General features: G+C 58.4%; 8 protein-coding genes across 8 annotated transcripts in view; 3 read left to right on the top strand and 5 right to left on the bottom strand.

Annotated features, from left to right (window-relative positions):
* ACA1_195590 (uncharacterized protein) overlaps positions 1-836 on the top strand; it is a gene marked incomplete at both ends in the record, with an annotated part of 1,892 nt that extends 1,056 nt beyond the window's left edge. Inside the window, one exon of the mRNA XM_004353223.1 lies at positions 40-836. Within this exon, the coding sequence (XP_004353275.1) occupies positions 40-836 (797 nt within the window). The remainder of the gene's footprint in view (positions 1-39) is intronic.
* Positions 837-1,419: 583 nt separating this feature from the next.
* On the bottom strand, positions 1,420-2,245 carry ACA1_195580 (uncharacterized protein; the record flags this gene model as incomplete). The annotated part of the gene is made up of 5 exons (XM_004353222.1): positions 1,420-1,524; positions 1,604-1,742; positions 1,811-1,973; positions 2,098-2,162; positions 2,223-2,245. 5 exons carry the CDS (start codon positions 2,243-2,245, stop codon positions 1,420-1,422), a joined length of 495 nt encoding a protein of 164 aa, XP_004353274.1.
* Positions 2,246-2,796: 551 nt separating this feature from the next.
* ACA1_195570 (uncharacterized protein) lies at positions 2,797-4,000 on the bottom strand (the record flags this gene model as incomplete). Its single annotated transcript, XM_004353221.1, has 6 exons — positions 2,797-2,892; positions 3,009-3,157; positions 3,241-3,295; positions 3,377-3,583; positions 3,698-3,838; positions 3,947-4,000. 6 exons carry the CDS (start codon positions 3,998-4,000, stop codon positions 2,797-2,799), a joined length of 702 nt encoding a protein of 233 aa, XP_004353273.1.
* A 226-nt stretch (positions 4,001-4,226) lies between these two features.
* Positions 4,227-6,046, bottom strand: ACA1_195560 (RIO1 family/Rio2, Nterminal domain containing protein; the record flags this gene model as incomplete). The annotated part of the gene is made up of 4 exons (XM_004353220.1): positions 4,227-5,019; positions 5,115-5,306; positions 5,401-5,489; positions 5,555-6,046. The coding sequence occupies 4 exons, from the start codon at positions 6,044-6,046 to the stop codon at positions 4,227-4,229; spliced, it is 1,566 nt and encodes a 521-aa protein (XP_004353272.1).
* Positions 6,047-6,255: 209 nt separating this feature from the next.
* On the top strand, positions 6,256-7,158 carry ACA1_195550 (uncharacterized protein; the record flags this gene model as incomplete). The annotated part of the gene is made up of 2 exons (XM_004353219.1): positions 6,256-6,562; positions 6,587-7,158. The coding sequence occupies 2 exons, from the start codon at positions 6,256-6,258 to the stop codon at positions 7,156-7,158; spliced, it is 879 nt and encodes a 292-aa protein (XP_004353271.1).
* Positions 7,159-7,537: 379 nt separating this feature from the next.
* ACA1_195540 (zinc finger, C3HC4 type (RING finger) domain containing protein) lies at positions 7,538-9,749 on the top strand (the record flags this gene model as incomplete). The annotated part of the gene is made up of 10 exons (XM_004353218.1): positions 7,538-7,582; positions 7,668-7,745; positions 7,875-8,070; positions 8,235-8,362; positions 8,437-8,503; positions 8,572-8,726; positions 8,795-8,929; positions 9,077-9,227; positions 9,378-9,508; positions 9,606-9,749. The coding sequence occupies 10 exons, from the start codon at positions 7,538-7,540 to the stop codon at positions 9,747-9,749; spliced, it is 1,230 nt and encodes a 409-aa protein (XP_004353270.1).
* A 50-nt stretch (positions 9,750-9,799) lies between these two features.
* Positions 9,800-10,732, bottom strand: ACA1_195530 (Zn-finger in Ran binding protein and others domain containing protein; the record flags this gene model as incomplete). The annotated part of the gene is made up of 2 exons (XM_004353217.1): positions 9,800-10,673; positions 10,722-10,732. The coding sequence occupies 2 exons, from the start codon at positions 10,730-10,732 to the stop codon at positions 9,800-9,802; spliced, it is 885 nt and encodes a 294-aa protein (XP_004353269.1).
* A 777-nt stretch (positions 10,733-11,509) lies between these two features.
* Positions 11,510-13,206, bottom strand: part of ACA1_195420 (ATPase/histidine kinase/DNA gyrase B/HSP90 domain containing protein) — a gene marked incomplete at both ends in the record, with an annotated part of 2,483 nt that continues 786 nt past the window's right edge. Inside the window, 7 exon segments of the mRNA XM_004353216.1 lie at positions 11,510-11,718; positions 11,788-11,876; positions 11,889-12,328; positions 12,426-12,581; positions 12,652-12,759; positions 12,838-13,055; positions 13,116-13,182. Coding sequence (XP_004353268.1) covers positions 11,510-11,718; positions 11,788-11,876; positions 11,889-12,328; positions 12,426-12,581; positions 12,652-12,759; positions 12,838-13,055; positions 13,116-13,182 — 1,287 coding nt within the window.

Raw genomic sequence — 13,206 nt, 5'->3', positions numbered from 1 at the left:
GCACACGACACGACACGACCAACGACACGACACACACAGCGTACGGTGTGAGCGTCGTGAACACGACAGTGGGCGGGGCTGATGAATCGATTGTGGTGGAGACCCACACCTACGCTAGCCTGCTTGCCGACAACGCCACCACCTTTGCCCAGATCTTCGCCTTCTACGCGCAGGCGGTCGACGACACTGCGTTCGACGCGTTGGACCTCACCATCCGCCCCAACACCGTCAAGTGGTCCATCAACATCACCACCGCTAACGGCAACGCATCGTCGCTGAGCCAGCAGCCGTTCAGCGTCAGCTACAGGCTGGCCGACCTGACCGCCACCGAGGCCGCCGCGGCGACGGCGACGGTGGTCAAGCGCCGCGGGGAGCCGCGGGCCAACATGACCACCTACTGCGTGCCCCTCACGTCATCGGGCACGCCGCTGGTGGCAGTGGTGGAGGTGTTCGACGTCGCGCTGGCCGACGGCACCCTCGTGCCGCTGGTCGGCCACGACGTGCGCCTCGCCAGTGGATTACTGTCGCGGCGGGAGCAGGCGGTCTACGAGTACGAGCTGGTGCTGGAGTTCGCGCCGTTCAACCAGTCGCTGTACTACGACCCGTCGCTGGGCCTGGGCGTGCTGCTGGGCCGGTCTGATGCCTCTGGCGACGGCAATGGAGACGATGACAACCTCGCCTTGGTAGTGGCCACGTCGGTGGTCATCCCCCTGGCGTTCGTGCTGGTGGTGGGCGCCGTCGTGGTGGGCGTCGCAGTGCTGTGGTGGCGCAAGAGGCGCGCCAACGCCCATCTGCAGCACCAGATCGACCAGATGCGCGACAACAGTGCCCTCTGACCTACTCTCCGCCAGCCCTGGGCACGTACAACAATAAAAAGACGGTTGGTGTAGGCACCAAGAGTGCCTGAACAGCTGTGGTTCAGCTGGGCCGTCGTTGGCTGCCAGGCTCAGCGCCGCTGCCAAGGTCTCGCGGCCCGCGGTTGGAAAGGAGGAAAGGTGCTCCAGTGCCGGGTTGCAGTGATGCGGGACAACGGAGTGGCGCGTGAGCTGATGCGCCAGGTCCAACGCGGCGCCGGTCATGTCCATGTACAAGAGTGGTGCTCTGCACCATCGCCGCCACCACATGGTGCCACGTCAGATCATTGTGCGCGAAGTTATGGCGCATAGTGTGAGGTGTCATCAAGTCGTACCCAGCTAAATCGTTCTATTCAGTAGGCAGATATCGGCGAACTCTTGAAGTCCACCAACTTTACGGTTTTTGATGGGTTTGACATAGTTAGCCATGTGGGGTGGTTGTGATTGTACAAGGAAGACGTACCCCCCAGAAGGGAGGAGGTCAGCCTGAATGTTGGCCGGCTTGATGTCACGATGAACAAGTCTGGCTTTCTCGTGCAGGAGCGCAAGAGCCTGTGTGTTTCAATTAGACGTGAGCTTGAGGGAGAGCTTGCATTTGCTTGTCTTCGTTGTCTTCGTTGTCTTCGTTGTCTCCTCCGTCTTCCTTGTTTTCGGCTGCATGTGGCTTCTCCTGGATTGAGTGTGATTGAAATGAGAATAAATTGAATAATACTGCTACACCACAGAATTCTCGGGCGGGTTGTAGGTACCTTGCTACCCACAGCCACGCGCAATGGGGCGCCATTCGGCGCAAGCAGAGGAAAGGGAACGGCCGTGGCATCGAGATCCGGCGATGCCTCCAGATGCAGAATGCGGTGGGTCATCACACAGAGCAGCTTCGCTCTGCCACTGTTGGTTAGTAGAGCGATCAGAACTGCACAATCATCGGCACGGCAATGAATGAGGAATGGACGCACTCATGGCTCTCGGCGTCGGCGAATGCGAATACCAGACGACGCGTGGCACACGCGTGATAGGACTGTGATAACAGCGGCAGCGCTTGCCAGTGGATGCCCATCGAGACCTCCGGGCCATGGTGTACTTTGGTACTGGCATCGGGTGAGCCTTCCTTCCGAGTTACTGGCCAAGCCAAGGGAGATGTAAGAAGCAGCCAAAGGCCGCCAAAGACCACCAGGGGAGGGTGTACGCACTACTCAAGAGCAAGACCATCACGGGCAAACAGGACCTCGCTCTGAGAATGGACCACATGGCGCCGGTCTGTTCTGTTGCCGGATGTGTCTGCTGTCGGTCACGCTCGAGCGCAATATCCTGGTGGAGAAGCAACGGTCAAGAACCCGGAAGACAGACCACAATTGCTTACTTACGCACCATTTGAATGGCTCGTCCAGCATTCGGTCGTAGTGACTCAGCCACGCCTGGTCAACTTTGGCCAGGCGTTGCGCGCGATGGAGTACGTTCTGTTTAAAGCCATGCACAAGCGTTTGCCAGTGCTCGACAGAGCCTTCATCCACCGGGAGCTTCAGTATCTGAGAGAAGTGGTGAGTGACAGCTGGTATGGACGTGAACGTGCATGTCGAGTTACAATTGGGGTACCTTGTACACGAGGGGTAGCGGCAGAGGGGGGGGGTGCAGAGAACTTCGCGAAGGGGGAAGATCTTGGGCGTGTCGTCCTCGCAGGCCGAAGAGTACCTGTAGTGCGTGGGGTCTGCGTCGATTGTCGTTCTTCTTCTATAATTCTCGATGCGACGTGTTGAAATTTTATGTTGGAACGCGAAAAGAAGAGCCATCAGCCACGCCGCAACGTTGGAAGTGCGACACCCCAACAGAGGGGGTGGCGACGTGACGGGAGGGAGCAAGGGTATCGCTCGATTTACAGACTGGGCGGCGCAGCGTGCCGGGCTGGGAAGGAGAGAATGAAAAGGAGGTGAAGAAGGAAACGAATCTACGGGCGGCATGATGGTGGTGGTGGTGGGTAGTGCGTCGATGGCGCGTGCTCGGTGGGGTAGGCGCTCGGTGGCAAGAGATGCGGGATCGTGTCCTGAAGTGTGTGTGTGTGTGTGTGTGTGCGTGCGTGCGTGCGTGCGTGCGTGCGTGGTCAGAGATTATGTGATAGTCCGCGCCGGGTCAATCGACGCACGAACAGTCGGGACGAACTATTGGTGGGTAATCTGTCGAGTGCACGGTGATGGTGTTGTAGGGTGTCGCGTTGGTCGGCGCTCGGCTCGAGAAGAGAGGCGCCGTGTGGTAGGGACCCTGCGGTCCGGGCTCCGTGCCCTGTGCCGTACCGTGGCCCAGCAGGTGCCCTATGCAAAGGATGTAAAGAGACTTGTGAAACACAGAAACCTCACTACACACACGACACGCACAACACGGGTATGATGAGTACCACGTTCCTGGGCCAGTGTTTTGTAGTAGGTGCGAGCACAGCACAGGCAACTCATCTGCAGATTCCAGCAATCGTAAATGGGTGAGCAGACAAGCTGACAACGGGCGCCGAGAGCTGGTGGGAAGTGCGTGCGTACGCAGCAGCCCATGGTAATGACGAGCTGGACGATGGCCGCAGCGACGAAGAGGTATCGTGTGGTGTTACTATTGCAGTCGGTGTTGGATCCGAACTTAAGCTGCTCCTTCTCGCACAGCTCCTCCCAGTAGCCGCGGTCCAGCACGATGATGTACACCACCAGCACCGTGACCATCAGCACCGCCACCACGATCAGCGCCCAGAAGTACTGCACGACGCGACCGGCGGTCGCAAGTGAGAGTCGTGTGTGTGTGTGTGTGTGGTGTGTGTGTGTGTGCGGCTTCGAGCACCACCGCGAAAGAAGTGGAAGAGAAGCGCGTACACGCTTGGCGGCGCCGATGGATGGCCGGAAGCCGGCGTAGAGGCCAAGCAGGCCCACGCACACGGTGACCCCACCCACCACGAAGTCCGCCCATGCGAGACCACCGACCACGCCGTAGACCAGCTCTGCAAAGCCCAGCACCTGGGGAGCACGTACAAAAGAGCAATAGGGAGCAGAGATAGAAAATAGAGATTAAATAAAAGATATGGCGTACATATACGTGTATAAAAGATACGTTGAGGCGCGTACCACAAGGGCAAAGCCGAAGAACTTGATGAAGTTGCTCCACCGTCTCACCCGCATTTTTTTTGCTTTAGGCCGCTGCAACCCGAGATTGGCGGGTCAGCACAAAATTCATCCAAGATGGAACTCCCTCCTACGTTGGTTGTCGAATCAATACTCGTTACAGAACCTCCTGCTCTTTTCGGCGCGGCTTTTCTCTGTGGGCCTGAAGGAAAACCTCCCGGAAATGCAAAAATAAATAGGCTATTATTTGTTTGTTGTCGACTATGCCCCACAGACCTCACTCTCAGTACCAGCCCGAGGCCTTGCCCACCTTGTCGACCTTGTTGCCTACCCGGCGGCCCTTGCTCTTGTAGGAGTTCCTGGTGTCGCCGCCGCTGCCCTTGCTTCGCTTGGCCAGCTTCTTGTTGATCCTCTTCCTGATGTGGAACTGGAGATCGCCCTCGGCAGTCCTCTCGCCCTCCTCACCTTCTTCAGTCTGCCCTTCGCCTTCGCCTTCAATCTTGCCCTCTCCCTCCCCTTCTCCTCCATCTTCCTTCTTTTCGCCATCGACGACAGTGTCTGCTGCTTCTTCTCCGTCGGCCTCGTTGGACGCCGCCGCCTCGTCGATCTTTGTTGCGTCGGTCGTGGACTCGTCATCGCTCGAGCTGTCGTCACTGTCCTCGTCGCTGTCGTCGCTGTTGCTGGCGCCCTCGCGGGGCACGTCGATCTCGGGGTCGACGTCGTGGTTTCGGCACCAGGCTGCGGCGGCGGCGTGCAGGTCGGGTCGGGCTCGGGCAGGCGCGACCTTTTTGACCTTCTTCTTGAAGTTGTTCTCCTCTGGCTCCGGTTCATCGTCATCGTTCTTATCACTGGTGGCGTTGCCATCATCGTCCTTCTTCTGTGTGGTGTCGTCGCTTCCATCGGTTTGCGTCTCCGCGGTGGTCGAGCTGTTCTCCTTCGCGCGAGCGGCTTCGGCCGCGGCCGCTTCCTCGTCCAGGGCCTTCATCACTTCGGCGAACACGGGGTACTCGCTCTCCTCGTACCCGAAACGCTTGCCGAAGAAAGTGCGCACGCACTGCACATCGCGGTCGAAGTACCTGCGAGGGCGCACACAGAGCAGTAAGCCACAACTGGACAGCACAGCTCACAATGGTTGACATTGGACGAGAGATCGTCGCGTGGATGAACGCACTCTTCGGCGTTCGGGTGGCTGGTGGAGACCATCTGCGGGAAATCGATGAGCACCACCTCTTCCTCGTGGGTGATCATGAGGTTGAACTCGTTGAAGTCGCCGTGGATGAGGCCATATCTGGCGAGCTTGACGATGAGCTTCATCAGCTTGTTGTAGACCCGACCCGGATGCTGGATCTCGCTGACTTGGCAGCTGTCGTACGTATCGGGTGCCGAAGAATACGCTTCAGTTCAGACCAACTCTGTGCAACGTGGCACACGACGTGCAGATGTATGCAGTGACGTACAGTGGAAAGCCCTTGATGAGCTGCATGACCACACAGTGGCGATTCGCGTCAACAGGCTTGGGCACGGGGAAACCATTGTCGTAGAGCACCTACAATGCGAAGGGGAATCAAGCGTGAGTACAGAGGGTGTCGTTGAAGGAGGCAGGCGACGAACCTTCATGTAGGCGAATTCCTTGAGCGCAGAAAGGCGCGCCATGTAGAGCCAGGACGCGTGCTTTCGGTGTTGCATGTAATCGCGCTTGTTCTTGATCTGCCGGAAGGAGATGCGGCCCAATCGGTGCAGCTTGAGAATGAGGTCTTCTTGCTCATCGTTGGTGGTGAGGTAGATGTCCGACTCCTTGCCCACGCCGACCTTGGTGCCGACTGCCGATACGACGCCGCGATCGCGCAGCGCCTTGAGGGCCAGGTAGTCATACCCCGTGTAGGTGAGCTTGTAGCCATCGTACTTCTTGGCCTCGTGCGCGATAAGCTTGTTCTTGTGCAGCATGGAGATGTACTTGTAGGTCCCTCCCCTCTTCAATTTCGCGATGGAATTGATGAGCGGCGTAGGGACGAGCTCGTGATTCTTCTGTCCCAATTCGATCGCCGTCAGAACGCGAAACTCCTCCTTCGTCATATACCGAAGCACATTCACGTCGAGCCTCATCTTCTTCTCTTCGTCGCCTGTAGGAAGACCGCTTTCGAGCCGAGAAATTAGAGAGATTGAATGGAATCGATTTGCCGGCGCAGATTTCGACTTTCCTTCCTTTTTTCTTTCTCAACTTTGGGGCTTTCTCTCTGCATTTCCGTTCAGGGATATTTCACCTTTTCGTGGCGAACAGATCATCTGCATTATCGAATTAGAGGACGTAAAGGATGAACGTGGAGCGGACGATCTCGGCGAGGCGTGTCGAGGTGAAGCCTTCGCCGTCTTCACTATCTGCGACGGTGACGGCGACTGCCCCCCGCGTCGTTACGCTGCATGAACGATTCTCGCAATTGCCCAAGGTCGAGCCCAAGAGGGCAGAGGTGGCAGATTTGAATCTGTTCCAGGAGGCGGGGATTAGGTCTAGACGGCAGGCGACGGAGCAGCGCCAGAGCACTCAGCGCGAAATTGCTGTAGCGGCGAGGCGGTCGATATCGACCACCTGGACTCCTTCATTCGATGATGACAACGACAACGGTGCCCGCGCGCGCGTAAGCGTAGGTGATCGCCGTGGCAGGCAATTCGAATTCGATCAGCCGCGCGAGCCCGCCTTCGTCATCAAGGGCATCCCGCCCCCGCAGCCTTCATCCAGACAGCAGCGCGCCGTAATGGTGCAGCACCAGCAGCAAACCGTCACAACGAGATCCGCTCCTCGCGGTGGCCGATCCACCGTCACTCGAGGCGGTCGCGTCGTCGCAGCCCTGCCGCCCGCGACGAGGGGCAACAACAACAGCAACAGTCAGAGAATCGTCAACGCTCGCGGAGGCCGTGCCAGTCGCGGCGCCGGCGTGGCAGCGCCGGGCAACAACCAGCGCAGAGCGCCGGTGACGGCCGTCGGCGCGCGAGGCGGACGAGGCGGAGCAGCGGTGCGTGGCGGCGGCGCCGGCCGAGGCGGAGCGAGAGGCGGCAGGGCGGCGGCGGCGAAGCCCGCTTCGAAGGACGTGCTCGACGCCGAGCTGGATTCGTACATGCTGCAGACGCCTGAGTCAGCCAAGAGCTACCTCGATCAGCAGCTCGAGGACTACATGCACGCGCGCGAGCAGGAGTCATCGGCGTCATCGTCGTCTTCTTGAGAAGAAGAAGAAGAAGAAGAAGGTGTGGCAAACCATGCATGCCATCGATACTCGATCCTACGCGCTATCGTCATCATCTCCTTGACGTCCATCCATGTTCACCGCCACCGGCCTTCGCCTTCATTGTATTCAACGACATCATCACCCAGTGGAGACGATAAACCTGGCCTTGGCCGTTTGTTATTGTACACAACACGCAGCAAGACCGCACACGACGCACGACACACGGCACACACGGCACACGACACGACACGACACACAGGGAGGGCTGAGTTGCCTTCCATGAAACGACGGTGTCGGGAAGGCTTCGGTGAAACCCAGCAAAAGAGACCAAAATCAAAAACACAGCCACACAATCCAAAGTAAACAGAGACACAAGATGTTGGAAGAGGAGGATGTGCAGGAGCTCGATCTCACCATTCCGGTAGGCGTCCGTGGGGGGCGGTAAGGGGCTGGGATTTGAATGAACGTAAAATCTCACATCGGTCCCTTACTCCTCATTTTTCCAGTTGAAGGCGGTGTATGATGAGTTCTTGTGTCCCATCTGCTTCAGCCCCATCCAGAACTGCTACATGACCCCTTGCGGCGTACGCCCCCTCCTTCACCCAATCTTTTCTTCAAATAAAATAAAATAAATTAAAATAAAATAAAATAATTGAATAGGGAGCATTATTATTATGATTGATTTTTACTTAAATCTTAATGGCCTCGTACAGCACCACTTCTGCGAGGGCTGTATTATGGAGTGTGTGAACAGGAAGCACGTGTGCCCGTGCTGTAACGCCGATGCCACCAAAGCGCAGCTGGTGCGCAACCACTGGTTCGACAAAATGCTCGCCATTGTACAGCAGGAGAAGGAGGAGGCCGCCAAGAAGTATTTCTCGAAGCTGGTCTCGGGTTCAGCCAGCGCTGGTAACAACCCCGTCCGCCTCGCCCGTCACTCTTGCTCTGCCACATCTCATCACGCGCACGCGCACGCGCACACGCACACGCACACGCACCCGCACCCGCACACGCACATGCACGCACGCACGCACGCACGCACGCACGCACACACAGCACGACCGCACGCGCAGGCCAACAATCGGACGTGCTACGTTCTTCGCGAGAGCGAGCGGCGGCGATGGGGGAGTTGTCGCCGGTGGAGGAGGTCTTTCAAAAGCACATGCAGCGGAGCTTGGCCTCCTACGAGCTCTACTACCAGGTTACCCACCACCACCCCCAGCCGCGTTGAGTTTTCGACGCTTCTCATTACCACCTGCATTGCCTGCTACACAGGAGCTCAAAGCCAAGTTTGAGAAGGCGCAGGCGAGCGTGCGCTCCAAGTTTGCCGCACAGTGTTTGGGTACACAACGCGCGCACCGCACACACGCAATCGCACACGCACGACGCGCACTGACCAATGTTTTACAGATAGCGAGAAGGAGATCGAGGCGGTGTACGGGAAGGGAACCGACAAGGCCAAGGCCGAGAGGGAGCGCGCGCTCCGCGGACTCACCGAAGAATGCGAAGAGAAGATCAGCGTGCTCCGCCAGAGCCTCGACGACTGCGTAGGCAGTCTCGTCAAGGTGTGTCTGTGTTGTGTGTTGTGTGTTGTGTGTTGTGTGGTGTCAAGGTGCTGACGCTCTCTGAGCAGGCGTACGACGGCTTCCTGAAGGAGCGTGCCGTGGAGCCGCGGCTGGCCGGTCTGTCGGTCAATGTCCTGGTGCCCTCGCGGGGCATCCGATGGGAGCGCATCCAGCTTCGCCCCACCGACGCGCCCAACGAACTCGTAACGCCACCACTCTCGATGCTGCTATTCCACACTTGGTTACCAAACTCACGTTCTCTCCGTGTGCGTGTCGTGTCATGTGTGCCATGTGTGCCGTGTGTGTGCCATGTGTGTGTCGTGTGTGTGTCGTGTGTGTTGCGTCAACAGTTCAATTTGCTGGAGGAGAGGCTCAAGGCCATGGGCACGCCCATGCTGGACCTGTCGCCCGACGCCTGCTTTGTACTGCGCACCCCGCTGGGCGAAGAGATCGTCCTAAAGGACCGCAACAAGCCGCTGCTCCAATACGACGCCCCACCCGGTATCCTTCCCTCCCTCTCGCGCGCGCGCGCGCACACACACACACACACACACACACGCACAAGCACACACACCACAAACACACACACACTACACGCACCACACGCACGCACATGCGCATGAAACTCACGGCACACATGCAACGCAAAAGGTTGCGACGTTGAGCTCAGAGGGCAGATCAAGATGCAGGGCGATACGCACGAGTGCTTCACCCTCCGCTTCCAAAAGGGCGGCAACCAAGTGGAGAACTACTTCGTGTGCAAGGACTGCAAGATCACCTGGGTATGTCTCGCTTTGCCTCGTGTGCGGTCGTGTGCGGTCGTGTAGTGCAAGCTTTGTGCGTTGTTGGTGTGCTCTTCTCATGCGTGCGATTGAGCAGGTGTGCGAGGCTTGCGCCAAGGAGTGCCACAAGGGCCACACAGTGGTGAACTACATGCCCAACCACAAGCCCACTTGGGCCTGCTGCTACTGCCCCAAGAACCGCAAGTGCCAGATCCCCAACGCCAAAACCAAGCGCGGGTGACCGTAGTGTTGTGTTTTATAAGCATGATGTGTATGTAACACATGTTATGTTCATAGCCCGTCGTGGCCAGGTGTAACAGACATTCCAGACTCGACCCATGCATGCCAGTGTGGGTCGTAGCTGGCTTTGGCGAGGAACATGCCCTCGCTCCAGTGTTCCTGCACGTCCCTCGTGCGCCGCTCCTCCTCCCGCCAGTAGTAGACGGTGAACTTTTTGTTCGGCGCCGCCGTCTTGTCGTACTCGAGCTCGTGGCCGCTGCTGAGTGTCGCGGTGGCCTTGCCCGCCGGGTCGGCCCTGGCTGTGGCCTTGAACCAGGCCAGCCTGGTCGAGGCCCAGCACTCGGGCACGGCCAGGGACCACCGGGCGATGGCCACCACCATCTCCATGGGCAGCCACGATAGCGGGCTGGCCTCGTCGTGGGCGCCGACGAAGAGCAGCCGCAGCTCGGCCCAGCCGGGCGCCGAGAGCCGCCGCAGGTGCGCGGCAAAGGCCTCGGCTTCGCGCCGCCGGCGGGCCGCGGCCTCCTCCTTGCGCCGCTGGGCGTCGAGCACCGTGGCCTCGGCCTGGGCGCGCTTCTGGGCCATGTAGCGCTGCTCGACGTCGGCCGAGGGCTTGGCAGCGCCGCAGCGTCGACACCGCGCGTTGCGTGCGGTTTGGATGTCGTCGCACGACACGCACGCCCAGTCGCGCAGCGGCTGGTGCTGTTCGGCGGCCTTGCGCCTGGCGAGATAGGCGCGCGTGGCGGCAACGGTCGGCCGGGCTCGGCCGCATCGTCGGCAGTGCGTGTTGCGTGCGAATTGGTGGTCGTCGCACGCAACGCACTTCCAGTCCTCCTTGCGCTCCGCTGCTGTGGTGGTCGAAGTTGTGGTTCCTGCATGGCCATCGCCGCTCGTGGCGAGATGCGCGTCCCCAAAAGAAGCAAACCTGAAGAGAAAAAGGCCGTGAGGAGCAGAAGAAAGATGGGGCGAAGACAAGCCGTACATGCGGGCGCCGGTGGGAAAGCAGGAGATGCGAAGACGACTGAAGCGCCTCAGGGCAGCAGCAAGGAGAAGAAACTGCAGGCGTGCAGGAGGTGATCAATCGATTTGTGCCACTCGACTTCTTGCACAAGGAACGGCAGCTCTCAAAGAAGGAGCCGTGGCACTGGTTACTCAAGAGTAAATGAGTTACGTCCTCGTCGTTGGAATGTTGCCACAAACCTTTGTTCTTTGTTTTAACTATTTGTATTTTTTCTAAAAGAAATAAATAGACATCTTTCTGGGGCTGTTTTAACTATCTTTTTCTCTTTCTCATCTGTTTGCATCATGTAGCATTGTATACCTCATCTACTCCATCAGCATGGAGAAGGGTTAAGGCAACAAGCTGGATGTGACAACATACAGCCATTGCCCAGATTTGACAACAGGCCAACAAGAAGGCCACCACAAGGCTAAGGTTGCATATGTTCTGTGCTGTTCTTGCACAATGGGCAATAGGTTGGATGAAAGAGAAGAGGAGATAAAGAAGATAAGTAGTAAGTAGCAAGTTGGGGACCATTCTGTACAAATACTCCTCATCAAAGATGAATAAAGAAGCCTCACTGCGAGTATGCTGAACTCATTGTGCACCCAACAAACTTGAGTGTCGTAGCTGAGGACAAAACTCTTATTTTATTGTCGCACTGCGGCAACACAAAGGCCGCACCCGCGACCAAAGCGGTTCCTTTCCAGTACCTCTTCAACTTTGAAGCTCTATTGCTTTCTTTACCCTTGGTACATTTCCTATTCCGATCGTGCCACGACCCACCGAGAGAGTGCGGCTGCCAGTTGATCGTGGTCGAACGGTTTCGTGAGCACGTCGTTCATACCAGCCTCGTGCGCCCGCGCCTTAGCCTCCTCCGTGGCCGTCGCCGTGAGCCCGATGATCGGTACCGGTCTGCACCCGTGCTTCGCTTCGTCCTGCCGTATTCTTGTGGTCGCCTGAAGGCCATCTGCCACGCCAAGAATGTTAGGTTGCGTCTAGTGTCGTGTTCCGTGCGTGTCGTGCGTGTCGTGCGTACCAAGCACGGGCATGAGGAAGTCCATGAGAATGGCGTCGAAGTGGTCGTCTTCGAGGGTGTCCAGGCACATCTGCCCGTCGGCCACCACCCTGGTCACACACCCAAACCGACGGAGCAGGGCCACGCACACCTTCCGGTTGACCGGGTTGTCGTCCACCACCAGGACCCGCTTGCCCTTCAAACAATCCTCCGGGCCGGCAACTTCGCCTGTCGTCGAGGGCTGGGCTTCGTTCTTCGTTCTTTTTCGTTGTCGATCGTATTCGTTCTTCTTGATCTCGCCGTCTTCGTTATCTTGATCGGTTTCGTCTTCGACGTCGCTCACTGCCGCAAGGTCGAGTTCGTCGCCGCTGGTGCTGTCCGCCGAGTAGTCGTCGGGGGCGAGCGGCAGCGGGAGAACGAACCAGAAGGTGGAGCCCTTGCCCTCCGCCGAGTGGCACCCGATCTGACCGCCCATGGCCTCCACGAGCCGCTTCGAAATCGCCAACCCGAGCCCCGTGCCCCCATACAGGCGGGTTATTGAGTTGTCGCCCTGGACGTAGTTCTGTGGCGCAAGCGGAGTCAACTGACTCGGCATGCGGAGCCGACAAGAAGAACAATGAAAGCGACGAACAAAGAACGAAGAGGAGCGCATGACTAACCTGGAAGAGACGGGCTTGTTCGGGCGGGGCGATGCCGATGCCTGTGTCTGCTACTTCGACGCGAATCGCACCCGTGGGCTGGCTCGTGATGGACACTCGAATGGTTCCCCCGCTCGGCGTAAACTTGCAGGCGTTCGAAACCAGGTTGCACACGATCTGCGCCACACGCAGCCCATCTCTCAATTCGCGTGTGATCACAAGAACCGCACTCCGTAGGTTGTCGTACCTGGCGAAAGCGGAGAGGGTCGCCCATGTAGTGGCTCGCTTGTGGGTTGAAGTACTTCTCCAGCGTGATCTGCTTGCCCTTCATCATCGCCGCAAACGTAGCGCAGACCTGGTGGGCCATTCATCATTATGAATTCAAATGATTGCGTCTTGTGACGACGGACGGTGCACAGCGCTGCTTTCGCACCTTTTCGGCCTCGCGGGCGATGGAGAACGGAATACATTCGATGCTGAAGGTGTCGGAGCAGGCCTTCTCAAAGTCGAGGATGTTGTTGAGCAGTCCGAGGAGATGTCGCCCGCACTGGGAGATCGTTTTGACCGTCTTGCGGCCGGCCTGGCGCGGAGGCATCCGCTCGATCAGCGAGTCGCACAGGGCCAGGATCCCATGCAACGGAGTGCGCAGCTCTGTAGTGGTAGCAGGCAGTGAGTACAGTTGGCATCGTGTACGATTGCGCCGCAACGTACCGTGTGAGGTGGTGGCTAGGAAGATGCTCTTGGCCTCGGCCGCTGCGCGCAGCTCGTCGTTGGCCCTCTTGACTTCCCCCAGCGCCACCTG

The sequence above is a fragment of the Acanthamoeba castellanii genome (assembly GCF_000313135.1).
Source record: "Acanthamoeba castellanii str. Neff unplaced genomic scaffold scf7180000084752, whole genome shotgun sequence".
NCBI classification, from domain to species: Eukaryota; Discosea; order Longamoebia; family Acanthamoebidae; genus Acanthamoeba; species Acanthamoeba castellanii.
This window is presented reverse-complemented; position numbering and strand designations above follow the sequence as displayed.